Source organism: Zootoca vivipara, chromosome 2 (genome assembly GCF_963506605.1).
Source record: "Zootoca vivipara chromosome 2, rZooViv1.1, whole genome shotgun sequence".
Classification (NCBI taxonomy): Eukaryota; Metazoa; Chordata; class Lepidosauria; order Squamata; family Lacertidae; genus Zootoca; species Zootoca vivipara.
The window spans coordinates 12,795,543-12,820,984 of record NC_083277.1 but is presented as its reverse complement, the minus strand read 5'-3'; the positions used below and the strand labels follow the sequence as shown (position 1 = coordinate 12,820,984).

Below are 25,442 nucleotides of genomic sequence, written 5' to 3'. Positions count from 1 at the left end.
AAACGTCTGGAGGCCCGCAGTTTGGGGATGCCCGGTTTAAGCCAATGACATGAGAATCTAACCAATTGTTTACCTTCCAGCGTTTAATTTTTTAAGTATGTTTATTTAGGATGTGAAGCCTTAACACATATTAAATAAAAATTAAGCCATGACTGTATGATTGCACCTGCTGTCCCAATTTCTAGTGCATGCTCTAGTTATCTCCTGCTTGGACTACTGCAATGCGCTCTACGTGGGGCTACCTTTGAAGGTGACTCGGAAACTACAACTAATCCAGAATGCGGCAGCTAGACTGGTGACTGCGAGCGGCCGCCGAGACCCCATAAGACCGGTCTTGAAAGATCTACATTGGCTCCCAGTACGTTTCTGAGCACAATTCAAAGTGTTGGTGCTGACCTTTAAAGCCCTAAATGGCCTCGGTCCAGTATACCTGAAGGAGCGTCTCCACCTCCATCATTCTGCCCGGACACTGAGGTCCAGCACTGAGGGCCTTCTGGCGGTTCCCTCGTTGCGAGAAGCAAAGTTGCAGGGATCTAGGCAGAGGGCCTTCTCAGTGGTGGCTCCTGCCCTGTGGAACGCCCTCCCAACAGATGTCAAAAAGGAAAACAACTACAAGACTTTTAGAAGAGATCTGAAGGCAGCCCTGTTCAGGGAGGCTTTTAATGTTTAATAGATTGTGTTTTATTTTTCTGTTGTAAGCCACCCAGAGTGGCTGGGGAGACCCGGCCAGATGGGCGGGGTATAAATAATAAAGTATTATTATTATTATTATTATTATTTCCATGTTAAGTCGCTTTCAGGTTCTTGGGATAACACGCAACAAGTAAACAAACAAATTGTTGCATCCTGTTACTTCCAGCAGATGTTTTAAGGAATGGAACAAGATCATTTACATGGTTGATAGTAATACTAGTCTTTGTACCCCCAAGTTATTAGGTGCAAGTAGCAACGGCAAGAAAAATAAAATAAAATGGGAGCGAGAGGACTTGAATAAAAGAATAAACAAAAGGGGGAAAGTTCTCAAAAAGTGTCCAAGATATGTTGTGGCCAGGGCATGTTTCAGAAATAAGTCTTATGCCAATAGAAACAACAGAATTGGTCTTTCCTCAAGGGCAGTTCTTGATGCTTGGTAAAGGATGTGCTATACTTTTGGCAGGGGGCTGTGCTAGCTGGGACTGAGTGTTTTAGTCCAAAGCATCTGAAGGGAACAAGGCTGAGGAAGGGTCTTCTGGTTACTTAAACCAACACAACACGCTTAGAAAGCTCCCAGCTTTGGGGGGGGGGGGATTAAAGTAATCCCAAGTGGCGACAGTTTCTTAAGATTTCTTCTTTCAGGCAACCTGCAACACTATTTGAATAGCCTTGCTTCATATCTATAGTGTTTGTGAAAGTAAAAATAAAGCACTGCAGGTGAACAGAAATTAAAGTCTTCTGTTGCAATCTTGAAACACCTGCTGAAATGCTATGCTTTCAGGCTTATGCTGGCAGTTATGAATACATCTTTCCATAACTAATTTTTTGACAATCTCAGACTTCTATATACAGGTATTCCAGTACAGTGGTACCTCGGGTTACGAACTTAATTTGTTCTGGAGGTCCGTACTTAAGCTGAAACCGTTCTTATCCTGAGGCGCACTTTTGCTAACGGCGCCTCCCGCTGCCGCCAACGTGCGATTTCCGTTCTCATCCTGGGGCAAAGTTCTCAACCCGAGGTACTACAACCCGAGGTTTGTAACCCAAGGTACCACTGTAAACGGATTTGGTACGTCTAATAACAGCACGATATTTTCCCTAAATAAAACTAAATCAATCTTTTAAAAGCATACTTATAGAGTTGGAAGCGACCACAAGCGTCATCCAGTTTAACCCTCTGCAATGCATGAATCTTATCATTTTAGTCTCTATTTTCTTAGGTAGCTATGATCCATTAGATGCAGGTAGCCTGAATGCAAGCAAAACAGGGAATATATTTAAGCACTAATAAACTGGTTGACACTGGCAACCAGTAACTGACATTTCAATCTAGGTGGGGTGGGGGGCTAGAGGGCAAGCCCTTTGTCCCTTCTGTGCCCAGCTTAGCTTTTGGGAGCTTACAATGCAAGATCGATCTAGTGCTAATTAAGTTTGCTTTCAGCACACAGGGCTTAGAGCACAGAGTATTAAGCAACTGATTAGACAAAACCTACTATTTTGTCCTGCTTCATTTGCTGTACTTTTCCATATATAAGACAAGGGTTTGTTATTTTAAATGTTTAACTCTGGGCTAATCTCCCCCAAAAAAGCTCAACAACAATCTCCACCCCCCAATTTTCTTAATTTGGAGCCCCCCAAAATAGGGGCGTCTTATACACCGTGTGTGTGTGTGTTATACACGGAAAACTACCGTATGGTATATTTATTTTTAGAATTGTTCTGTGAGCTGTCCTGCGAACTTTATAAATTATTTCTAATAATAATAATAATATATTATTTATACCCCGCCCATCTGGCCGGGTTCCCCCAGCCACTCTGGGCGGCTTCCAACAAAACATTAAAATACAGAAATCCGTCAAACATTAAAAGCTTCCCTAAACAGGGCTGCCTTAAGATGCCTTCTGGTAATTGTTATTCTCTTTGACCTCTGGTGGGAGGGCATTCCACAGGGTGGGCACCACTACCAAGAAGGCCCTCTGCCTGGTTCTCACACCTCCAATGTGCATGTGTATCTTTCCAAGAAAACAGCTCGCTCTCTCCACACACACACACACACACACACACACACACACACACAAACACATAGAGTAAGCACCACACCCCATACAAGAGATTCTCCTATCCTAAAGAATGAAGCCACACCAGCAAAAGGTTACTCACAAGACTAGTTTAATTCAACACCCATAAGAGCTGGGCGCCTTTATTACCCAAAAAAATAATAGGGTCTCAAAGGGGGATGGGGAAGAGAGAACAAGCCACAACTAAAACATTATCAATCTTTCACTACTAGTTTACCTGCCAAGAAATATCAACTTTTAACAGGGGATTAATTTTAACATGCAGACAAAATTAAAAAGTGATAGGGCATACATAACACACACACACATATATACGGAAAACAAAGTCTTTTAAAAAATGATGAACAGGCGTACAAAAAAATGTTTGTGTTTTTAGTTCCCCATCCAAGGAATTTCCCCCTCCCTATAAAACAAAATGTACTTTTAAATGTCAGGTATCACAGAGCACCCCCAACTAAACTCCACTTTTGTACTTCCCATCATCACAGAGGCAGATCACTGGTAGTATTGATGTAAGGATGGAAGGACGGGGGCAAAGCAATAGGTGGAGTCCCAAAATCTTGTTGGCAGGCAGGCAGGCAGGCAGTGGAAGTCCATCTGAAATGAAGTCTCATATGGAGGCTCCAGCAGCAGAACCTTCTTTGTCATCTGAGTGCCAAGTTGAGCAATGAGACTTTTGCCCTGAGGGAGTGCAGGATATCTGCTGATGTCAGCCCCAACTCCACTTCGCATAGCCTAGTGATAGATGCTCCTCTATCCCTGCCGCAGGAGTGGGGTGTGGTTTGAGTGTTCCAGACTTGTCGGTCACCTCATTCTCCATCAGATGAAATTAAAAACGTGAAGCTCCAGGGAAGTGGAGGAGGCCAGGAATTTAAACCAAGGGCAACATAAAGAGGCAAAGCCCCCTTTATCGGGTCTGTTCAACTGAAAGAAACGAAAAACACGTCAGGCAGAACACAGCAAACAAGCTTAGGCTGCCCATTCAATTCTAATTTTTCTGAACCACCTTTCCAGCATCTTTCAGTCTTCTGTAGAAAAGTGTCCACCATTACCAAACTAAGTACTTCCCTCCCCAATTCCACATGGCAAACAGCAACTCCCACTGAGCCAGCAGTCTGTTCACAGTGGCTTCCAGAAGCTCGGTTCATACGGGATTTTTTCCTCCAAGTGTTCCTTGCCCTCTCACACGGCTCATCCAATTCCTCAAATTTAGATTAAAGTGGACAGCCCTCAGAATCAGTAGAACATAAAAGCATCTGGTTCAAAGGCTCAAAAGTGTGTACACCAACATATCTCATATGGCTGGAAATGGCCTCTGCCTAAAAAATGCAGCCAATAGGTGTGGACAATACTAAGCTAAATGGACCAATGGCATAGCGCAGCTTCCCAATATTCAGTCAACGTATACCTCCCCTTCAGGTCCCAAATCTCCTGCTTGGTTTCCAATAACAAGCTCCATCCAAGGTCTCACGCTGTACTTACTGTAGGAAGAGATGTCAATCTCATCAGGAAGCTCACTGATGTTCACTTCAAAGCGGTCCTGCACTTCATTCAGGATCTTCGCATCATTCTCATCCGACACAAAAGTTATCGCCAGACCCTTTGTGCCAAAGCGCCCAGCACGAGCCACCTGCGGAACCCACAAAGGAGAAGATGGGCCCAAGTGCTTGTGGAAGTATTTCCCAGTACTTCCCAAAAAGGAGGCTGTTCTCTCCAAGGTCAAGTACTTGAAAGCAAGGGGCACGTAAAAACCCACCTTTGCCACATGTGTTGCTCAGGGCTTGAAGAGACATCAAGACAAGTCAGAGACTCTAGTCTGAGCAAACTCATCAGCGCAACGCCACCTTGGACTTTCCTATCCTTTTAAACTTGGGCCTCAAAGCTGAGGTTTGGAATCTACTTTCTCGCTAGCCCCACACTCACCCGGTGCAGATAGGTGTCAGAATCCTCTGGCATGTCATAATTGAAAGCAATGTTGACCCGCTCAATGTCCATGCCACGACCAAAGAGATTGGTGGCCACCAAGATACGGCGCTGGAAATCTTTGAATTGCTGGTACCGAGACAACCTGCAAGGACAAGAAAATAAGTGATTAATATCTCTAGCCCCCCCCCCAAATCCCACCTCTTAGTACAGGCATCCCCAAACTGCGGCCCTCCAGATGTTTTGGCCTACAACTCCCATGATCCCTAGCTAACAGGACCAGTGGTCAGGGTTGATGGGAATTGTAGTCCAAAACATCTGGAGGGCCGAAGTTTGGGGATGCCTGTCTTAGTAGAACACCAGAAAGACAACTCCCCCCCTTTGTTTCTACCCTACCAGACAAAACTACCCTTTCAAATAGGAGGCAAAACAGAAAAACAAGACAAAGGACACAAATGGCCTAGGCCAAACATGAGCTACGCTTCCACCTCTCTCCTGGAGCAAGCAGGACAAACAACTGAAGGCGGGTGCTCTCTCATAGAGAACTCGCAGCTTGGTGAATGTAAACAGTCCTGCCTTCTGGAATGACTGAGAGGAGGAAGCCAACCAAGGAGTAAGACAACCACTGTACAGAAAACACAACTCCCACACAGCTTGTGTTTTAACCCACCAGACGTGACTGCCCTTACAAGGCTCACATTCCCTGGTTATGAACTAGACCAGGGGTCAGCAAACTTTTTCAGCAGGGGGCCGGTCCACTGTCCCTCAGACCTTGTGGGGGGCCGGACTATATTTTGAAAAAAATATGAATGAATTCCTATGCCCCACAAATAACCCAGAGATGCATTTTAAATAAAAGGACACATTCTACTCATGTAAAAACACCAGGCAGGCCCCACAAATAACCCAGAGATGCATTTTAAATAAAAGGAAGCATTCTACTCATGTAAAAACATGCTGATTCCCGGACCGTCTGCGGGCCGGATTTAGGTGATTGAGCCGCATCCGGCCCCCGGGCCTTAGTTTGGGAACCCCTGAACTAGACTTTCAGCTCCTAATCAGCCTATGAAAAGTGTTGCCCCCTAACCCCTTCCATGACTAGGCGTTTAAGCTCATGTTGACCCCTACTAGGATCCTGCTAACTGTAAGGATTGGTCTCCCAGCTCCAAAATGTCAAGCGCAAGAAAATGTTTCACATTAATAGCGTTTTCTTGTCCCGGACCCCACTCGTTAAATATCATCTCCTGCAAACAAACTACAAGAGGAAGAACTTTTATCTATGTCTCAGCAACGTAGCATAGTGACCATTGCTCAGAGCTTAGAAAAGCATCACCGAAAGAGTCAGAGACTCTAGTCTGAAGCAAACTCATCACAGCAAATGAGCCACCTGCATCTCAACCCGCAACCCCGTTCTGTGTCCTTCTCACCTCTCTTCCTGGGGCATACCCCTGTGGATGGCGATGGCCGGGAAGTTCTGCTCCACTAGCAGCTGAGCCAACGCGATGCAGCGCTGCACGGACTTCACGAAGATCACCACCTAGATGGGAAAGTGAAGCGTCAATCCCACACCTATTCACAGCTACCCCTTGATAGCAAAGGGATCTCGGTTCGTTATGTTTAGCGCAGGCCTCCTGCCAAGTCCCCTCTTGAAAATGGTCGGAGTGGGCATGGAGCCTGCACTCATATGAAGCCATGAAGGCAGAACCCAACTTCTCCACCATCAGGTTATCCCCAAGGCGGGTCGCTTTGTGGTCGTCATGTGGGCCAACTTTTAAGCTTTAATTTTAGCCTGTGGGACTCGGATCAAGCATCTCGCCACAACAAGGATCAGAAGCAGGCTCCCCACATTCTACCATGCCAACCCTCTTATCTTTAAAGGTGGACTGGACATTTCAAGTTCTGGTCCCTCCCACATCAAGAAACCCTGACCCTGGGGCAGGGTCTACTTCCAGAAGGCACCTGGTTGAACTCCAGCACATCAAGCAGGTCAAAGAGCTTGCGGTTCTTCTCGTTGTCTTTCAGTTTGACATAGTACTGCTGCAGACCATGCAGCGTCAGCTTGGTCTCGTCATCCACGAAGATCTCCATGGGCTGAGGAGCAAACCCAGGGCCGGTTAGACCAGGGCAAGGCTGACCTGGGCTCGGAGGGAGGGGGATGGGTTGGGGTGGACAAGAACCACAAAACGGGCACAGGAACAGCTTTCCTCGCCGCCGCATACACGCCCACGGCCCTACATTCCCTTAGGAAAGATCAGGAAAATGAAGGGACACCCCACCCCCCTTCCGCTTTCAATAAATCTTAAGAAGCCAAAAGCTTCCATCCCAAGGATCCTGGGAGACACTTCTCCCGGCTCAGCCATGAACATTGCCTGCAAAGCATTCTGGGGGAAAGGCTAATACTGCCACCTCCTAGGATTCTCCTCCTTTACAAAGCACTAAAAGATTAGGTAAGGTATGAACTTTAAAAACGAAACCCAAGACTCAAATGCCTTCCTTCACAAACATAGATTTCCGCCCAATCCCAACAGTGTTAAAAAAAAAAGGAAAAGCAACAGCGCAGGAAAGAAGTCAATGCGTGTTGAGCAATTTCAACCACCTAAACCATTCTGGCCTTGCACATTCCCCACAGGCTTCTTCTGAATAGCAAATAGGTGCTCTGGGTCCAGTCATGTACCACATCCCCTGCAATTTCCAACTATCTAGTTACCCAAACTCTGTTGCTTGGAGTTAAGGGTCAGCGAAGTACACATGGGAAGCAGATTCCACATGGCCCATTGCCTTCCAGAAATTCATCTTTCCACCTGACCTCACAGACCCACTATCTGCCTCACAAATCCTATTCATTTTAGGATTAATTTGGTGCCTCTTTTTTGTGGGGGGGGGGGCGGTAAGGGAAGCAGTTTACTTCCCTCTCTTCCCCCAGCAGTGAGAACCCTCAAGACAATCCCTTTCCCACATGGCACGGGGGCAGGGGGGTGGGGGACAGAGAAGAAAGGGGTAATAGGAAATAAAACAGCACGCTTTTCCCAGTTCAGAACAAAAAAGGATAAAACTTCTCCTCCAGGTCGCCAGGCGCGTCTGCTCCACTGGCTGCTGCCGGTCCCTTGAATCCCTCGGGGAGTCCTTCGCCGCAGGTCTCCAGAGTGCCAGCCAGTGAGTGGGCAGGGCAGGGCAGGGCAAGGAGGGCAGGATTGTGTGTGTGTGTGCGTGCGTGCTGCCGGTGCGTGTCTACCCGAGCGTAATGCATGGAGGAGAGGAGCCAAGAAAACTACACTTGCCTGGGTGTGTGGGGGCCAGGATCTTCTGAACGTGGGTGTGTGGGGGCCAGCATCTTCGGAACACGGTGCTGACCAGCAGGTGGATCCCACGCTGAAGGGAGTGCAGGGAAAACAGGATAAAAGAGCAGGGGGGCGCCGTGTATTCTGCGCCACCCGCCAAGTGTGGAGGCGGGAAGAGGATCCTTCTGGAATGGATCCCCTCCATCGCTAACGTGGACGCTCTCTAGGTCGTATGTGCCAGCTGGGCAGATGATGATCATGGTGGGTGTGTGGGTGCTCTCTAGCCCTTTTGGGAGAGGCCTCTCGTTCGTGTGTGCAAATATGCGGCTGGCTAGCGTAACCCGAATGATCTTCCGGAAGGTATGTGCCCTACAAGTGCCTTAGGGGGACTGGGGTAGCCGGTGGGCAGCAGCGGTGCAGCCCAGGATGCTGTAGGCAGTGGTGGCGGTCTAAGCTCTGGCCCCCTGCTCCTTCCCTGGGCGGGGAGGAAGGGAGGCTGGCCGGCCGGCCAGGTGGATAAAGAAGGTAGAAGGGGTTTAATTACGTCTTGCATGAATTTGCGGCACACAGGGCGGATTTCCTTGCTGAGTGTGGCACTGAACATCATGACCTGCTTTTCATGCGGGGTCATGCGGAAGATCTCCTGGACGTCCCGGCGCATATCTGCGAGGAAGAAAAGGACCAGAAGGTTAGAAATTGCTCAACAGGTCTCCTCTCCTCCACTGCCAGACTATATCCATGTACGGAAGTTATTCCAGTCTCACAAACGCTTAATAGCTTTTATGGTGCTTTTTTTTCAGAGGACTGAGCATTCATGATAAAGAGTTTGGGCAACTTTTAAAGTGGTATATACCCATATGTTACTGCCTGTCTATCTTCTGTTGCTTTAACTGGCCAGTAACTGTACTACTGCTTTACGATCTGTATCGTAAATCTGTATCTGATATAATCTGCATCTGATTATAAACTGCCTCAAGATCAATTTCTCTCACACAGAGTAGGGGCCACCAGCCTGACAAGTAGGGGGAAAAGAAATCTCATGCTGTTTGTACATTCTCTGGTTTGGCTCCTGACTTGCACTCTGTAGTGTTACACTCATGCAATGCTTTGCTGGAAGAAGGGGGAGGCAAGACAGTTAGCATAGATTCCCCCTTCCCCCAGCAGTCCTCCCTCTGTACGGAGCAGCAGTGGAAGCATTAGCAAAAGCACTTCCCCAGCTTTCTGCAGCAGGAGCCTCCACTGAAATTACAGCCCCTTCCCCAAAAGTAACAGCCCTGGATCTAACCTAATGTGCTCATAAATAGTAAGCATTCTTCCTCTTGTTCTGGAAAACACAGCTTCAAAGAAGTCAAAAGCATGGACACTTGCCTGACCCAAGCAGTACCTTCCTTGCTGTCCCAACTACTAAGCCCAACCCACATGGATCACATGCACACACCCACACAGCCCCTCACCAAGCTGCTCAAGCATCTTGTCACATTCGTCCAGGATGAAGTGCTTGATGTGCTTGAGGTTGAGGCTCTTGTTGCGGGCCAAGGCCAGGATGCGGCCCGGGGTCCCCACCACAATGTGGGGGCAGTTCTTCTTCAGCACCTCTTCGTCCTTCTTGATGGACAGGCCCCCAAAGAACACCGCCACCTGGGAGGGAGGGAGAGAGAGAGAGGGAACTCTCAAATAAAGGATGGCAACCAGGAGAGACAAAAGCCCCACGGTGCGGAAATGTTGGTAAAAATAAATGAAAACGGAACGCAAACTCTGTCAAATAAGTAACTGGCGGAAACTGTCTCCAGTGTTAGTTTCAGCCCCAAAGCCATGAAATTGCCCAAACCTCTCCCACCGTTCTCTTAGGTATATTTTCTACTGTTCACTTCCATGCGGGCATAACATTGTATGTGGACTTGAGCAGGGACAACAGCTGTGGCAGCCCCTTGGCTCTCACCTTGACACTGGGCATGTATTTGGAGAAGCGCTCATACTCCTTGCTGATCTGGAAGGCCAACTCACGGGTGTGACACATCACCAGCACCGACACCTGTGAAAGGAGGAGGAAATATGTTTTAAGAAGCCCCTCTTGATTACTTCCATCACTCTAGCACTCTCATTCAGGTCTGTTTAAGCTGGCAGGTTGCCGTGCTCCCTCCTCAGCACCTATCCACCATCTTGAAAAACTGCTTTTCTTTCTGAAACATACCTGACCAGTGACTGGCTCCAACTGCTGTAGTGTAGCAAGAACGAAGACGGCAGTCTTGCCCATACCAGATTTGGCCTGGCACAGGACATCCATCCCCAAGATGGCCTGTGGGATACACTCGTGTTGCACTGCATCGAGAATATAAAAAAGTACAATGAATACCTCCTGGCAGGTCAGGGATCTCAGAAGCACCTACATTCAAACCTCATTTTGCTTACTTTCTGAAATATCCCCACCAGACAAGGCACCCGGGCTCACCTTCAGAGGGGTGCTCAAAGCCACAATCAACAATGGCACGCAGCAGCTCTGGTTTTAACAGGAAATCCCGGAAGCCAGAACTGTGGATGGAGACATAGGACCCCTTGACATCTTTCTTAGTTGGGACGTCCACCCCATCTCCAGCTGCCTGATTTTCCACCTCATCATCTTCATAATCCAGAAGTTCATTGTCAACATCGTTCTCGGTCATGGTGATGCCCCTCTCTCTAAAAAACGAAAGGAAGACTTAGCATAAAATTTCGTAAATAGTGTGGCCAAACAATATAAGAGGAACAGACTTGACAATTAAAAAGGTTGAATGTAAGCAAGAGAAGTGTAGTTATCATTCACAATAGCTTGGTTGGTGAAAGCACAACCTTCCTACTTAAAGCTTATGATAATTAACACCTGTATTGTTTGAGGAAGCCCTTGACTCGCTTCAGGCCTCAACAAACACAACCAGATTTACAGGTTCAGAGGAAAGTCCCCCTTTGAAGTTTCTTTGCTGAATAATTCAACTTTTAGGTCAGCGGCAGTGTGTCCTGGAAGATTACAACGTTCTTCCATTGGTTATGTAGATACTTCTGCACAGGGCCGAAAGGATGTTCTCTACGCAAAATAAATGGGCAAAAAACTGACATCAAAAATTGCAAGATTCATGCTGTACACTTGTCTGTTCCTTTACCACTATCTTTTCTTATATTATTATTACAGCTGCACGTATGCAAGTATTTTTATCTGCCCCTTTTATCACTGTTGCTCTTAAAACAAGAAAAAGGCAACATTTAGAAACCAGCAGAATATTTCAGTTCTCACAGGACACTGTGGAGAACACCATACCTCCGAGATTTTATTTTTTTAAAATAGTCAATAAATCAGAATTTCTTAGAAAATCACTTTGGTTGGTCACAACTAGAATAATTTGCATTCTAAAGGGAATGAGGATAAGACACTCAAGGGCCTCATATGATTTTACTTTAACATGAGCCTCCTTTATGAGGGCCAGATTGTTCATAAAGAGCATGCATGAAGTGCTAGAGAAGAAAGGCAAACCCTATGAGCAGCACTTAAGTCAGTTACAGGGACTCTGCAGCTCTCCAAGTGTTGCAGACTCCACTTTCCATCAGCTCCAAGAAGGGCTGCCAAGGGTCAGGGATGATGGGAGTTGTTGTCTAGCAACACCTGGAGGGTTACATATCCCCCACCTCCAACTTTTATGACATGCATGAAAATTACTGATACGTTTTCATAAACCAAACACCTATGGCATACTTAATTTACCAGTGTTTATGGTGCCATGATAGTATAAAGGTAAAGGTACCCCTGACCATTAGGTTCAGTCGCAGACGACTCTGGGGTTGTGCGCTCATCTCGCGTTATTGGCAGAGGGAGCCAGCGTACAGCTTCCAAGTCATGTGGCCAGCATGACAAAGCCGCTTCTGGTGAACCAGAGCAGCACACAGAAACACCGTTTACCTTCCCGCTGTAGCGGTCCCTATTTATCTACTTGCACTTTGATGTGCTTTCGAGCTGCTAGGTTGGCAGGAGCTGGGACTTGAACCACCAATCGGCAAGCCCTAGGCTCAGTGGTTTAACCCACAGCGCCACCGGTGTCTGCAAGAGTAATATGGCTATTCCTCTGGCAGATTTTGGAAAAGTGCATATAAGGGGTGCAAGTGGGACCCCCTAAAAGTTGCATGCATTGCATTTGGGCAGCAACAATCCTAAGCTCACTATGCCCTGAAAAGCTAGTTACCCCAACAATCCCTCCTCATCACCTAAGCCCATGAAAACATGCCTCCATCCAGATGGCTTTGCAGCTTTACATATATGCTCATAACAGACAATTGTGCACCTTGAAAACACATGCAGCTAAAGATGAGCATTCTCACTTCATCCTTGAGCAGGTGGGGGGAGAAAATGAGGGAGCCAGGCGCACACCCACAATTCCCCACTTCTAAATCCATGCAGGTGCTTTCTAAGAAATTGGGATTCTCAGATCCAAGTATCTTATACCACACCAGCCTACAGCACAAAAGATAAGAGAATGGCACCAGGAAACTGAAATTTACAACTACCGTACTAAGAGGAGTCCCATTCTTGAGGTGCGGTTGCAGCATCAAGCAAGAAGAGATTCAAGAACAGCCACCTAAAAACCCTCCTGGATAAATCTCACTCACCAGCACTGAGTCAGAATGGGTGTTATTGTTTGATGGAATTTCTTGTTGACTCTTCCTCACGCCTTTCCTGCACAACAGCAGCTTTTTCTTCTTTTATCCTTCAAAATCCACCTTAAAAATAGAAAAAGAAAACCTCTGTATTTCAGCACTGTAAATTCCCAGAGAAACCCTCTCCTGAAACAGCATTTAAGTGTTCTCCTGTAGCATCAAGGAGCATACACTCCACGTGGGTACAATCCCTAAAGATATTACACCTACTTGGCCCTGTTCAGACCATACAAAGGATTAACCAAAAAAAGGTAATGAGAGAGTTCCAGTTTCCTAGTACAAGTAGGGCAAACTGCACTCGATCCCAAAATAATCCATGCATATAGCTTCCGTTTGGTCCAAAATGTAAAAAAGAAGGGGGGGGAAGCTGGATCTCCTGCCTCACTTGCCATTCATTGCTCTGCATTTTAATCTGTTCCGCTGCAACCCATCTCATTACATACACCCAGTGAAGGACCTGCACCCTCCCCAATAGCAAACATGGGAAAGAAAGTCCCCTAGAATATTTAATCTGCAAACCCGCACGAACTGCATGAATGAATCCTCCAGTAAGGATACCCTAAAGCGGCACGTTTGCGGCTGCATCTCAAAACCCAGTTTATGTGAGGCAAGAGATCCCACCCGTCTCTTCTCTAGATGCAATTCCCCCCTCCCCACAATCACTATGCAACGGCCTCCCCATAATTGTCTCATCATGTACAGTGCGCTATTAAGAAAAGGCCGTTTGGAAAGGGGGGGGCAGGTAGACACACCATAATTAAACCTCTGTATTTCTAGTTTCTAATTCTGAGCTAAAACGGAAGGCACAATGGGTCTCTCTATCCAAAGGACCACGCTTGGGAGGCCTAGTTAACGCCACAAGGAGGATGTTTCCCGATTACGAACAGCTCACGGGGAACAGCGCGCAAAAGAAAAAGGGCGCCATCTTAAATTCTACTACTTAAGCATTGCAATTGCAGGGAATAAGGCACCCCCGCCCACTCCCGGCTCAATTTTTGGAGGTCCAGACGGGCAAGCAGCCCCCCAAAAAACGAGCCATCGATAGAAAAATGCCTGGAGAAATGATATCCACCCTGATATGGGGCGGATGGCAAAACCGAGGGCGGATGGAGGCACGATTGTCGGGAAGCACCTTACCGTCTACGAAGGGGAGGAGTCGAAGAACTACGTTGAACGGCGACCACAGCAGAAAGTGCGCAGCTTCCGGTAAAGTGGAAGGAGGTCACCGGAAGCCCCGGTGGGAATCTGTCGCGAGGACCCCGCGGGTTTCTCGCGGAGCTTGTCTAATTGAGAGCCTGACTAGAAATTGGTTAATTTCAAACAAATCTTCTTGGGGTTGTGAAAATTCAAATGAAAGGCTGCTGGTGGTTTCTTTTCGCCGAGAGGCTTGCCTGTGTTACAACACCTGCCATTTTTTTTCACAGCAGCAACGGGGCAGAAATTCAACTGGAGCAGTCCCCCCCCCCAACTTGCTGGGAATCTGCACTCTGCTGAGTTGCATACCTGCCGTGCAAACTGTTAAGATCGCAAGAGGAAACAAGTACGGTAGTACCGGTAACAACCAGCACCTCCTCCTCCCAAGAGTTTCCCACACAGGCGCCTTCTTTAGTTTCAACCTTTCACAGTGTTGTAAGAATTCTAAGGTCTCTGTGGGAGGCAGTGGAAGACAGGAGTGCCTGGCGTGCTCTGGTCCATGGGGTCACGAAGAGTCGGACACGACTAAACAATAACAACAAAGTCTCAAATATAGAATAAATATTCATAAATACACACATATCGAAATATATATATAAACCATGTGTCTGAAATGGGAGAGCAATCCTGAAGCCATTTTGACTCTCCCAATGACCTCAAATATTCCTCTACAGTAAGGGAGGCAAATAGGGAAAGCCTTCCCATTTTCTTTCCACTTACAAATCCTCTCTAAAGGGCGTATTTGTGTAGCAATAGGGTGAGCCTGTGACCTGGACTCGGGAACTAAGGTATTAACCATCACACAAAAAAAGTCCAGGTTGCCCAGGTAATGCAATCAGTGACCATTATCAGTTATCCTGGCAGACAGGATTTCTGCTGTAGACCGCCTCCAATGATGTATGTATGATGATTTTGGGGTGGTATTTGGTTAAGGAGTTGGGCAATGTCAAAAGTCTTTAAAGGTTCCTGCACAGGGTCTCTCAGGGTCTCTCCCTCCTTGGAAGGAGAGGGAACTCTGTTGCAACAGAAAAATAAATAAATATCTGCCTTGCTTTCCGTTGGAACCTGCTTCCATCCATTCTTCTCTGACTGATCATGGACCTAGGGGACTCAGAGTCCATGAGGAGTTGGGCTGCAAAAACCAAATCCCAATTTATACATCCCGATTGGATGGCGTCTCGGAGCTTACAACATGGAAATGTTCACCTTATTTTAAAATGTTGCCTTAAATACTGTATACAGAATCAAGGCTGTGGACCCCTTTGACTCAGCATTGTCTACACCAGGGAGAGCCAACTAAGGCGGCCTTCAATGATCAGGGCTGAGAGGAGATCTAGCCCATTAACAATGCGAGGGGTAGTTTCTGCCTTGCACCTTGCATGCATAGAAAGGCGAGCAAGCAAATGCATCAAGCAGGTGCAACAAGCCCTCTGGTTATGACCTCATTCTCCTGGGTGGGACTTTGAAGCACATTGCAATCTTGGCTCTGCCCCAGATTAGTCTGCTTATTTCTTTTGGAAGTTTGGAATAAGGAAGATTTAAGAGCAGGGGCCCTTGTAGACTTCCAGCTCCCCATGTGATGTTCTCTGCGTGGCCTGCTTTCTTTCATTAACATGGAGATTGCATGCTTCGTTCCTGAGATGAAACTAATTATTTTCTCTTGAAACCCGTTTCTTTTAGAATCTCTCTTGCCGTCTGGATGGAGACATGTCTAAAGTCTCATTTCTTCGACTTCCGAAGTTCTGTATATTCCGAAGTTCTGCTTTTGCTTCTTCATAAAGTGTCACCCATGCGGTTCGCTTTTAGCCTACGCTATTGTAGGGGACACGTGTTAAAAACTGGATGGGAGTGAATACAACTCAGGACAGATCCTGTTGAAATAGCTCCCGCAATGCTTCTCTCCCTATTCCCATAGCGTCATGGTCTTATGCAGGATGTAGTATTCTGAGTTTAAATATCACAGTAGACCTGTTCCATTCTCTCGCCTACATACTTTTAATACTTGGATGATTATGAGGGGTTATCTTACATAGTGAATTATCTTACATTAATTGAATGGGACAATACATGCTCCCAGGTTTAGGACTGGAGCTTTAGAGTACAACCCTGTACTTGAGCTATTAAGGTGATAGGGTGTTAGGATATGACTCTTGTCTTGCCCCTATAGCGAGTGACTTATCTTTCCGATATGGGCTGTGTGCACATTTTACCTTGAAAGCACCTTCAAAGCACCTTCTTTCCCTCAAATAAGTCTGCATATATACTGTAACCTGCCCATGAGACCTTATGTTGAAGAGCAGGTACCAAGCCATATAAATGAAATATACATTTTAAAACAAACAAATTCTAGTCACATTATTTCACCTGCTGACATTGTGACCCATCTCCCTCAGATACCAGGGGATCTTGCTCCACAGATGTATAATAAGCACTTTTAAATCAATTTTAACCGTAATGACACTTTTTTATTAATCGTGTTTGGAAGTGACTATTGTAATGTCCAGTTGTACATTTGTGGGGAGGGTGGGACCAGGGAGGAGTCCCAGGGTACAACACTAGCAGAGCAAAAATGAGGAGCCACGGTTTCGGCACACTTACAGACACCAGCAGGAAGCAAGGGGGGACTCCCAAGAACGCTTTTGCCCCAGTTTTCTCAACACACCCCTTCATGCCATGGGGTGCAGCAAAACAGAGAGAGGAATTGAGAACTGTTTAGTGGAAGGTGATGGACCCATTTTGTAGGGCTCAGCTAAGGGGACCTTACTGCCCTTAAATATATATATGTGTGTGTATTGTGGGAACAGAGAAACAGGGAACTATGTAGAGACAAAATAAAGCTTTTATAGAGCAGGAGTATGGAACCTCAGACCCTCAACGCTTCCCTATATGGGCCTCAGGGTTTTTCCAAGCCACACTCTCTCGTTTGCCTTGCTCCATGTGTGAGTGTTTTTGCCTGACTGGAATTTGCCCTCGATTGTGCCTCTTGTTTGCCTGTCTAGAGAGATGTGTAGCTCTGTAGAAACCTCTGGTTTTTGCGGCTGGAATGCAGCCTATTATACGAAGGCAAAAAGTCTGTTGCTCTGCCCACTTTTGCCCCAGAAGGTTGCCCACAAGAAAATATGGACCCAGTTTGAAAAATCTTCCCTACTCCTATTGCTGATAAAAGGTTGAGGGCATCCATTAAACTGAGTAAAATTTCCTGCCACCAGCTTGCTATTTCAGTCTGGAGATAATGGAGTGCTGATAACCATCATGTGCTATTTTCAGCCTTAGATATGAGATATGATAGAAGTATTTTTTTAAAAAAATAAATTGGTGGGGGATTATAGGAGCACAGGAAGCTGAAATGTGCTGGAGATTGGGAGGAACTGAGATTCTGGGAGCATGTAAAGTTAAACTTGAGGCAGTGGTGCTGTCAGAGTAGGAATTCATGGAAGAAGTTATGCGCCCCGCTCAGCAGAGTTTGGCTTACCATATTTTGAGTGAAGGCACATGACTCTCTCCCCCCCCCCCACAACCAAGAATCCTGGGAACTGTAGTTTACCCCTCACAGAGCTACAATTCCCGGCACCATGAACAAACCAGAGTTTCTAGGATTCTTTGGGGGATATCATGTACTTTAAAGTCATATGCCTAAGAACCAGGCAGAGGGCCTTCTCGGTAGTGGCACCCACCCTGTGGAAGGTCCTCCCATCAGATGTCAAGGAGATCAGTAACTGTACAACCTTTAGAAGACATCTGAAGGCAGCCCTGTATAGGGAAGTTTTTAAATGTTTGATGTTTTATTTCATTCTTATATGTATCGGAAGGCGCCCAGAGTAGCTGGGAGCAACAATGAACTCCCTCATTGCGAGAAGTGAGGTTACAGGGAACCAGGCAGAGGGCCTTCTCGGTAGCAGCACCCGCCCTGTGGAACGCCCTTCCATCAGATGTCAAGGAAATAAGCAGCTATCCTAATTTAAAAAGACATCTGAAGGCAGCCCTGTTTAGGGAAGCGTTTAATATTTAATGCTGTGTTGTTTTAATATTCAGTTGGGAGCCGCCCAGAGTGGCTGGGGAGACTCGGCCAGATGGGCGGGGTACAAACAATAAATTATTATTATTATTATTATTATTATTATTATTATTATTATTATTATTATATTTTATTAAAGTGAAATAATAATCATCTAAAGAATTCCCAAAACACCGTTAAGGGCCAAGATAAAATTATTTAACTGCACCATTGCCTTTAGGAATCAGGGGCATTATATGTCTTTGATGCTGGTCAGTAAGGTCCCCTCGATGGCAACTGTAGGCTGGGCCGATGGGTCAACTAGGCAGCCACACGGTAATTGGGGTGTATTTGGGGTTTCACGTCCCAAACAATCGTGAGAAGCTGGCGCAGGACCCGATCCTTGCCCCGGGCCTGTCCTCCCTGCATCGCCTGCAGTTTCTTGCGGGTTTGGGCTTCCACCTCAGCAGATAGGTTCCCTTGCGAGCCCAGAGCCTGTGGGCGGGAGAGAGAGAGAGAGAGAGAGAGAGAGAGAGAGAGAACAAAGTTAGGAATTATGATAGCACCTGAAGGAAGGTACAGGTAAGGAGTGAACTCCATATTGATGTCACAGCAGAGTCTTAACAGCAAAAGTGTCCACTTCCTTTAGAATGCCTTCCTGGAGCCCAAGGAAGTGCATTTGTTGTGAGGTCAGCGTCATTCGCAAATCAGATATTCCAGCACTGGGATGGAAGAATTTGGATGGTTATCAGCCAGGATATCTATATAATACTTCAGTGTCTAGAGGTGCCATGCCAGCAGGGCTGTCTTTAAGCATATCCGGCACCGTGGTGCGAATATCCCTCCGGCGCTCCCCCCCCCCAATTTCCCAGAATTGACAACCTTTTTTAGGCAGCGGACCCCCAAAGTTGTTCACCATTTTTAGGGAAGATTCCCCAGAGAAGAAGCTGACAAGAAGCAGCGGGTGGAAATTAGCAAATGCTAAGGAAAGAAGGGGTGAAAGAGAGAGGGGGGAAGAGAGAGGAAGGAAGGAAGGAAGGAAGGAAGGAAGGAAGGAAGGAAGGAAGGAAGGAAGGAAGGAAGGAAGGAAGGAAGGAAGGAAGGAAGGAAGGAAGGAAGGAGTCAGAGAGAGAGAGAAAGTGGGGGGGGGAGGAAGGATGGAAGGAAAGAAGGATGGAAGCAAAGTGAGAGCCGCACACAGCGCCCAAGCGACTCTTGCTTTTCTTGCTGGTACAGCGAGCTGGGAGAAGGGACGGACTGACAGGAGCTCCCGTCCACCACCACCCCTCCCAGCTCGCAGCAAAGCAAGCGGAGCAGGCTTGGTAACTGGCAGCAGGGCGGGAACGGGGCACCCCAAAAGTGCTCCTCCTGGCTTCCGTGCCTGCGTTCCAACGGAAGGCAGGCAGGGAAGGCAGGCGGCTCAGCCCGGGAGAGGCTGTTGCTTTTGCAAACAGAGCTACAGTACAGCCTCTTCGGGGCTAGAGCGCCTGCGTTCCGTGGGCTCCTCCCACCCAGCCACCCTTCTGCGCAAAGGGGGCTGATTTGTAAGGCGCCCGCACTGCTCCCTCACTGACAGAGGGGGTAAGACCACCACCCCCCAAAAAACCAGGGCCCCCCTCTCTCTCTGGGGGTGGGGGTGGGCTGGGTGGGGGAGGGGAAGGCGCAGCTGCCGAGGCGAAGAGGCGGCCTCGTGCCCGCTTCAAAGCCTCCCACCGGGTCCTGAGTTGAGGAATGCCAGTTCTGGGGAACCACCAGGGTTGGCCCTCCCATTAGGCAGAGTGAGCCACTTGCCTCAGGCGGAAGGGGAGTGGCAGGGAGTGGCGCCAAGGCCCTAAAGGACAGGGCTGGTATGTGCCACTCGCAGCCTTCCCTAAGCTAGCTTGCTACCCAAGGGTGTTTTGGTGGGTGCTGCCTGTTGCCAGTTGCTATTGTTGGCATCCATATCCAAAGTGACCTCCTTGATAAAGAACTTCTGGGGAAAGATTTATAATGAAATGAAAGAGGTGTTGAGAAACACCTTTATCAAGAAACCAGAAGTACAGGGAGGTTGTAGAGGAGGATTCGTAGAGGTATTGTAGTATATTAAGATTTAGATATAAGGGTAAAATAAGAATTGAATGTTGTTAAAGAATTAATAGGAGGTGAATTTTTGTTAGTTAAGGTAAAAATAAGATGATTGAAATATGATATAGAATTTTGTTAGTTAAGGTAATAATAATAAGATGATTGAAGTATGATATAGAAATTACTAAGGATGATATACAATGAAAAGCAGAAAGGCGGGACTTGAGGAAGTCAACAATGTTAGGATAAAAGGTAAAGGTAAAGGGACCCCTGACCATTAGGTCCAGTCGTGACCGACTCTGGGGTTGTGCGCTCATCTCGCATTATTGGCCGAGGGAGCCAGCGTACAGCTTCCAGGTCATGTGGCAAACCAGAGCAGCACATGGAAATGCCGTTTACCTTCCCGCTGTAGCGGTTCCTATTTATCTACTTGCATTTTGATGTGCTTTCGAACTGCTAGGTTGGCAGGAGCTGGGACCAAGCAACGGGAGCTCACCCCGTCACAGGGATTCGAACCGCCGACCTTCTGATCAGCAAGCCCTAGGCTCAGTGGTTTAACCACAGCGCCACCTGGGTCCATGAGTGATAAATATGGTTGTTGTTTTTTTCTTTTTGTATTTGGTATTTTTGGGTTTTATGTGATTTTTTTTGTATTTTTGTGGTTTATATGTTTTTTCTCAGTTTTATAAAATTAATAAACATATTTGAAAAAACAACAAAACAAAGTGACCTCCTTGGGGCTCAAGCCAGTGTGTCTAGAGGTTCCTGGGCTGCCCAGACGACGAGACCCCCATCTCGGCCTTGCTGATGTGACCCAAAGGAAAGCCGAGCAAAATGTTTGGCACCAGCTTGGCTGGAGGATTTGCCGGAATGAGGCATGGAAGGCGCCATCCAACCATCTTAGGGACCCCACTCCCGATTTGCGTAAGGTTACTCCCGAGCCTCTTCTTCTCCTGAAGATCTCCCACAAGGCACAGGAGGTTTAGGATCAGAGTTTTCCTTCTCCCAGATGGGCTCCTTTCCCAGGTTGACGAGCCCCATCTGTCCCTCACTTCCCTCCACGGCACATGCAGAAAATGCTTTCTTCACCGCTGGACACATTATTGGTCTTGTGCGCTCAGTGTACGTCTCTGCATGCAGGAGAAGTCTCTAATCATGCACTGAGGGTTTGAGACCCATCGGCTGCCCTCACCTGGTTTAGCCGGCCAGTTGAACCCATTCCCGGGGGTGTGGCTGCTGTCACATGTGGACAGCTTCTAGGAAGTGAGAGCTGGGTGCAGGATGGGGACCAAAGGTGGACAAACTACCCCAGAAGGAGCACGACGTTTTCTCCACTAGAAGCACTACCCCTCCGTAAGATTCAGCTGCCAGTTTAACTGGCTTCTGTATGCGGAGCCCTGGGATAGCCGATATTGTGTCTTCCAGATATTGGGCTAAAACTCCCCTTGGCCAGCATGGTCAGTAGCCAGGGGCGATGGGTGTTTTGCTCTAGTCCAGTCAAAGGCGACTATGGGGTTGCGGTGCTCATCTCACTTTCAGGCCGAGGGAGTCAGCATTTGTCCACAGACAGCTTTCTGGGTCATGTGGCCAGCATGACTAAACCGCTTCTGGTGCAACAGAACACCGTGACAAAAACCAGAAACGCCGTTTATCTTCCCGCCGCAGCGGTACCTATTTATCTAGTTGCACTGGCATGCTTTCAAACTGCTAGGTTGCAAGGAGCAGAGACAGAGCAACAGGAGCTCACTCTGTCATGGGGATTTGAATCGTGAACCTTCTGAACCGTCGTTTACCTTCCCCTCTGCAGTGGTACCTATTTATCTACTTGTGCTGGTGTGCTTTCGAACTGCTAGGTTGGCAGGAGCTGGGACAGAGCAACAGGAGCTCGCTCCGTCACGGGGATTCAAACCTTCTGATCAGCAAGCCCAAAAGGCTCAGTGGTTTAGACCACAGCGCCACCCGTGTAGTCTAGCAACGTTAGGAAGGGATCACATGGCTATCCCTGCCCTAATCCATCTCTGCCATAAGGAGGTCTGGAAAACAACCCTACACTGGCTACCCAATCCTCTTTTACATAGGGAGCTGCCTTAAACCCTTGGTCCATTCAGCTCTGTATCATCCACACAGCCTGGCAGAGGCTGTCTAAGATTTGGGGCAGGAGTCTCTCCCCACCCTACCCAGAGATGCCAGGAATTGAACCGGGCACCTTCTGCATGCAAAGCCAATGCTCTGTCACTGAGCTACATCTAGCACAAGTCGTAAACCATTCTCTTCCCTCTCTCACAGCCATCCATTTTGCCTGTGCAGCGGCCTCTTAGAAGGTAGACAGCTCACCCTGCCATCCTTCAAACCTGCCGCATCCTCTTTTCCACCCTAGAACAGGGGCTGCCCTGAAGTCTCCTTCCCTTTCCTAAAAAATAACCCTTGCCTGATCCCCAAATTCCCAATTTTAAGTGGGAGGGGGATTACGAAGGCTACCCTTTACTAATTGGAACCCCTTCCCCCACCCCGCCAATGCTGTCACTCCCGTCTGCCTCTTCCTCCTGTGACTCACCCTCCATTCTCAATCCCCCCCCCCCATTTTAATTTTTTTAAAAAAACCCAAGAAATCTTACCGCCTGCTGCTTCTGCTGGAACTCTTTCTCACGCTCTAAGCGGTATTGCTCGATTTCAGCCTGGGCTTCTTCCTTGGCCTGCTTCAGCCTCCGGGCCTTCCCTGAGATGGAGGTGGTGAGACAGACATTGAAGGTCAGGTGGAGAGAAGATTACCTGCCTCTCCAGCCCCGTTTTTTGGGTTTTTTTTTTAAAGGGTTGCTCTTGCCCTGGGCAAGAGAAGGAAACTGAGGAATGGATCCAAAGGGCACTCAGCCCCCCCCCCCCAATTCTAGTTCATTCCCCTCTGTGATAAGGACTGCCCAGCAATCTCAGAGAACTCAGGTATTTTGGTCCCCAACCTCCCCCCACCCCATAAAACAGAAGCCCCGTCTCACTTTTCCGAGCCTCTCCCACTTTCTCAGCAGCCCTCTTTTCAGCCTGCAGCAGCTGCTGGATTCCCTGTGTCTGGCTGGCCATGGTTCCCTAGCAATGATGCTCACAAAAACAGCTGATCTTCTTGCATCCACTGAACTGGGTACCACAACATCTAAGCGAGGCAGCGCAAGGTCCTAGTGCCCTCCTTTTTCCGTGCGTCCTGTTGGCGCTCTGCAGTCCTTAACTGCTACAGATGGCCAAATTGCAAGCGTGCAATTCTCTCACATGCTTTCATATTGGAATGTGCGTGCATTCATTCTTCTAGTCGGACGCTATTTTCGAGCGGGGTTCAAACATGTTCCCGGTCCATTCAGGGTTGTGCAATTATAGTCGGTTGGGAGGTTTCGCACCACAAACCCACTTCCCTAAAAATATCAGACTTTTTTGCAGGGAGGAAAGCAAAGGGCAAATGCAGTGGGGAAGTGTGGGATGAGTCATAGAATTGCAAGGTTGGAAGGGACCCTGTGAGTCATCTAGCCCAACCCTTGACACATGCCTTAATGTGACGTTGCCTAACCTCTTCACAAGCAAATCACAAGGAATGCCAGATAAATATCTGATGTTGCCTAACTTCCTCACAAACCTTGTACCAACAAATTGGATGGGTGGGGTTGACAAACAGGTTATTTGGAAGCAACCCCCACCTTAGGCAACTTGTCGGAGCAGGGGGGGGGCGGCTTCAGATCCCCGCACTGCCAAAAAGCTCGCTAGGGGGCCTTGGCCGGTCACTGCCACTCTGCCTCGCCTACCTTGCAGGGTTGCTGTGAACTTAAAAGGAGGGGAGCAGCTTGCACTTTTCTTGGTGCTCCCTTGAGGAAAGAAAGGGTGCAATAGTATGAAGTCAATCCATCAAATTAGGCAACATTGCCTTGTCTCCTTAAGAGAGCAACCTAGATCTCTGCTGCTGAAGCCCAAATTGAGAAAGGCACAGTCTCAGTAGACAGGCTGCCTGAAACTGCCGCCTTGTCATTTCCGAGGACTGCAAGACTGACCTTTGCCCCAACGCTGCCTGCTCATCCACTTAAGTTTTAGGAGCAGAAGGAAGTCCGAAATAAAAAATTATTTATTGTATTTAATTCTTAAGAGCACTCATAAACTGCCGGCTCATAAATCTATTAATGGCGGGGTCCAATAAAAAAAGGAAAACGCCGTTCAGTTATAAAATCATAAAACACAGGACAAATGAACAACACAGAACCAAACGACTCCTCTTTAAAAATGGTTGGTAAAACAGAAACATTTCCAGCGAGTTATCAGAATTGTAGGTGCCTGTTTCTATTTAATGAACAATTTGCTAATCCTCTTTGAAAGACGCCCAGGTTTGTGGCCATTGCTATGTCCTGTGGAAGTGAGTTCCACAGTTGAACTCTAGAAGCACTTCCGGTTCCTCTGTCCTGAATCAGCCATCATTTGGCTTCATTGGGCACCCACAATGTCGTTATATTAATACACCAGAACAAAACAAAAAAAATGCAAGTGTGTGCTTCATGGCAATTCTACCAGTTAAAACTAGCCGATTCAGTAAAATCAATTAAAACTTTAACGGAGCTGCTGATTAAAGCGTGAGGCACCAGGAGGACAAAGCGTCCTGGTTGGCTTGTTGCCTTTGTTCCAGGAATTGGCCTTGATGACGCAAGTTAAGATTGTTGAAAAGCGCTCAGGCAAGAGTTAACGCTTAACTACCTTGCCATACCTCCTGTTACCTGTTCTGTAGGCAAGGTTACACATTTATCTGCTTCAAGGGATAGTGAGGAGAGCCAGCCTGCTGTACTGAGGCTCTGTAATTGACATCATCAGTAAAATAACACCACGTGCTACTTCATGCTGGTTTGATCCTGACAATGTAGCTTAGATAGATTTTGTAAAGGGATTAGACTCGATAAATGTATCTATCGGTCTCTCTGTGGCCAAACACCACGAGGTTCCATGGTCAGAGGCACTTTATAACAGAACAGATTGATTACTCTGTTTTATTATACAGTGGTACCTTGGCGCAAAATATGGTCTGAAGCTCAACATCAAAAAAAACTAAGATCATGGCCACTGGTCCCATCACCACCTGGCAAATAGAAGGGGAAGAAATGGAGGCAGTGAGAGATTTTACTTTCTTGGGCTCCTTGATCATTGCAGATGGTGACAGCAGTCACGAAATTAAAAGACGCCTGCTTCTTGGGAGAAAAGCAATGACAAACCTAGACAGCATCTTAAAAAGCAGAGACATCACCTTGCCGACAAAGGTTCGTATAGTTAAAGCTATGGTTTTCCCAGTAGTGATGTATGGAAGTGAGAGCTGGACCATAAAGAAGGCTGATCGCCGAATAATTGATGCTTTTGAATTATGGTGCTGGAGGAGACTCTTGAGAGTCCCATGGACTGCAAGAAGATCAAACCTATCCATTCTGAAGGAAATCAGCCCTGAGTGCTCACTGGAAGGACAGATCGTGAAGCTGAGGCTCCAATACTTTGGCCACCTCATGAGAAGAGAAGACTCCCTGGAAAAGACCCTGATGT

The 25,442-nt window shown here is 47.3% G+C and overlaps 2 protein-coding genes and 2 non-coding genes across 4 annotated transcripts; all 4 read right to left on the bottom strand.

The window, feature by feature from the left end:
• Window positions 1–2,845: 2,845 nt before the first annotated feature.
• DDX39B (DExD-box helicase 39B) lies at window positions 2,846–13,910 on the bottom strand. Its single transcript, XM_035107149.2, has 12 exons — window positions 13,787–13,910; window positions 12,602–12,712; window positions 10,422–10,648; window positions 10,164–10,291; window positions 9,912–10,004; window positions 9,427–9,610; window positions 8,517–8,635; window positions 6,654–6,785; window positions 6,122–6,231; window positions 4,695–4,839; window positions 4,254–4,401; window positions 2,846–3,695 (listed from the first exon to the last, which is right to left on the bottom strand). The coding sequence occupies exons 3-12, from the start codon at window positions 10,630–10,632 to the stop codon at window positions 3,679–3,681; spliced, it is 1,287 nt and encodes a 428-aa protein (XP_034963040.1). The 5' UTR covers window positions 10,633–10,648; window positions 12,602–12,712; window positions 13,787–13,910; the 3' UTR covers window positions 2,846–3,678.
• LOC118081637 (small nucleolar RNA SNORD52) lies at window positions 4,543–4,608 on the bottom strand. Its single transcript, XR_004692104.1, has one exon. It is a non-coding gene; the product is annotated as a small nucleolar RNA SNORD52 (small nucleolar RNA).
• Window positions 6,003–6,071, bottom strand: LOC118081638 (small nucleolar RNA SNORD52). The gene has a single exon (XR_004692105.1). It is a non-coding gene; the product is annotated as a small nucleolar RNA SNORD52 (small nucleolar RNA).
• A 2,326-nt stretch (window positions 13,911–16,236) lies between the features above and the next one.
• ATP6V1G2 (ATPase H+ transporting V1 subunit G2) lies at window positions 16,237–23,647 on the bottom strand. The gene is made up of 3 exons (XM_035107148.2): window positions 22,892–23,647; window positions 22,517–22,617; window positions 16,237–18,332 (listed from the first exon to the last, which is right to left on the bottom strand). The coding sequence occupies exons 1-3, from the start codon at window positions 22,971–22,973 to the stop codon at window positions 18,159–18,161; spliced, it is 357 nt and encodes a 118-aa protein (XP_034963039.1). The 5' UTR covers window positions 22,974–23,647; the 3' UTR covers window positions 16,237–18,158.
• Between the last annotated feature and the right edge of the window lie 1,795 nt (window positions 23,648–25,442).